Here is a 1910-nt window from a genome sequence, read left to right as displayed (position 1 = left end):
GTACAGTACTAGCATATAGAGTCTCCATGATGTTTCAAGTAGTAAGGACTAATGGTGTACAACCAAAACCGCGGACTTTATCCACTCGATAAGTGATAACCACTTGGAAAGTCCGAATAGGGTAGTTCGATCATTCATCATATGAATATCCATTTGCATGCTTTGAACATCTCCATGTCCATTACCAATTAAACATGGTACTTGGCATCACAAATGCTAGTCTCAATCTCGAGCGATCCTTATCCTTATTAGCGGACGGCTCAATTGACTAGGAACTGCTTAGAATATACAGTGACTATAAGATGTGTTTCATAATAGTGATCTCTCTTTATTCACTATCTTATCTTACTTACACTATAATATATTCAAGGTCTTTATCAAAACAACAATAGTATATCACAATATAACAATTTGAAGAAAGACAAAGAAAATGTCATTAATGAATGTAAATTATATTAAACAAAGATTGTTTATACATAGAGCCATAAAAGCTCTTAGCCACAAGTTGGCTAACCGGGCACCCACTCTTTCACCCGACCCGCCTAAGTTTCTGACCCTGATTCTAATTGCTCCCAATTTGTCGGTTTATGCCCTAATTCTATCGCGCTTTTCCCAGATTCTCATTGGATTCGAACATTCTAGGATCTCTGGCTACGAACCATCTTGAATCACTGTCATCCACCGAGAAGATCGCCGCTAACATTGAAGAACGATTACTAAGTATCGGGATAAGGTCAGAATTTTTTTGTTTTTGTTTTTATAAAAAAAATCTGAAATTGACGAGATCTTTGTTGGATGTTGTTGCCAGAAAGAAGCTTTTCCCCTTCAGGCGTTACTCAAGGTTATATCAGTATCTCGAATTCTAGTATTTACTTCGTGATCTAAATTCATACGTGCTGAGAGGTTGAATTTTTTTGCAATTAATCATTCAATCAAGCTAAAATTTATTTTATTTTCAATCCATGTTTGAGCTCGAAATATATTATGCAAACTCGAGCTTGATTTGTTTAGGGAAATGCAAATATGTCGTAGGAATGCAATGTTGATGAATGAGTTTACAGATGTAGGTTTGGTGAATTCATGTGCCAGCTTGGCTGTGTTGGGGCTGCTGCGCCGGGTTGCGATTGCCATGAATTTAGATCTCAATGTGATTGTTTCCAAATTGATGCTTATGGGAAATGTGGTGAAGTTGAGAGTTCTTATTTGATTTTTAGTCGAATGGAAGAGAAAAATGTTGTTTCTTGGAATTCAATGGTGGTTGCTTATGCCAGTGCATCTAGAATGGGAGATGCTTGTCAGATTTTTTACCAAAGTCCGGTTAATAATGTGGTTTTCTTGGAATGTTTTGATCACGGAATTCGCACGAAGCGGGAAGGGAGAAAAATCTGTCATTATTCAAGAAAATGGTGGATGAAAGTGTCTCCTAACGATATCACATATGTTGGTGCTTTAGGTGCTTGTGCTGATTTAGCTGTCATTGGAAGAGGGAAGCAAATCCATGACCGTGTCTTTCAAATCAGAAGTAGTACGGCTCTGGAAGAGGGAAGCAAATCCATGGCCGTGTCACTAACATGTTATCTTCACTGAGCTTGTTTGAGAAGATACCATGTTAGTGACACGGCCATAGATGGTGAGAAAGGTGTCGTGCAAAGAGATGATTTTTTGTATTACTTTTTATATTAAAAGTATTAGTGTTGATAGTAAAAGTATTACTTGTTTAGTCAAAAATATTATTTTGTATTATATATTTACTTGACTGAAAAGTATTATTTATTAGGTCAAAGTATTAGTTTTCATGTCGAAAGTATTATCTTTTATGTCAAAAGTTTTACTTTGCAATATATTCTTATTTGATTAAAAATTATTGATTTTAATGTTAAAAGTATTAGTTTTTACTTAAAATTAATATT

The 1910-nt window shown here is 35.2% G+C and overlaps 1 protein-coding gene across 1 annotated transcript; it reads left to right on the top strand.

The window, feature by feature from the left end:
• Window positions 1–612: 612 nt before the first annotated feature.
• On the top strand, window positions 613–1641 carry LOC140871057 (pentatricopeptide repeat-containing protein At5g44230-like). Its single transcript, XM_073273495.1, has 3 exons — window positions 613–733; window positions 809–841; window positions 1062–1641. Exon 3 carries the CDS (start codon window positions 1081–1083, stop codon window positions 1585–1587), a length of 507 nt encoding a protein of 168 aa, XP_073129596.1. The 5' UTR covers window positions 613–733; window positions 809–841; window positions 1062–1080; the 3' UTR covers window positions 1588–1641.
• The last annotated feature ends 269 nt before the right edge of the window (window positions 1642–1910 follow it).

The sequence above is a fragment of the Henckelia pumila genome, unplaced genomic scaffold (assembly GCF_033568475.1).
Source record: "Henckelia pumila isolate YLH828 unplaced genomic scaffold, ASM3356847v2 CTG_354:::fragment_1, whole genome shotgun sequence".
Lineage (NCBI taxonomy): Eukaryota > Viridiplantae > Streptophyta > Magnoliopsida > Lamiales > Gesneriaceae > Henckelia > Henckelia pumila.
The sequence above is the reverse complement of the archived record's forward strand: the minus strand, read 5'-3'. Positions and strand labels throughout refer to the sequence as shown.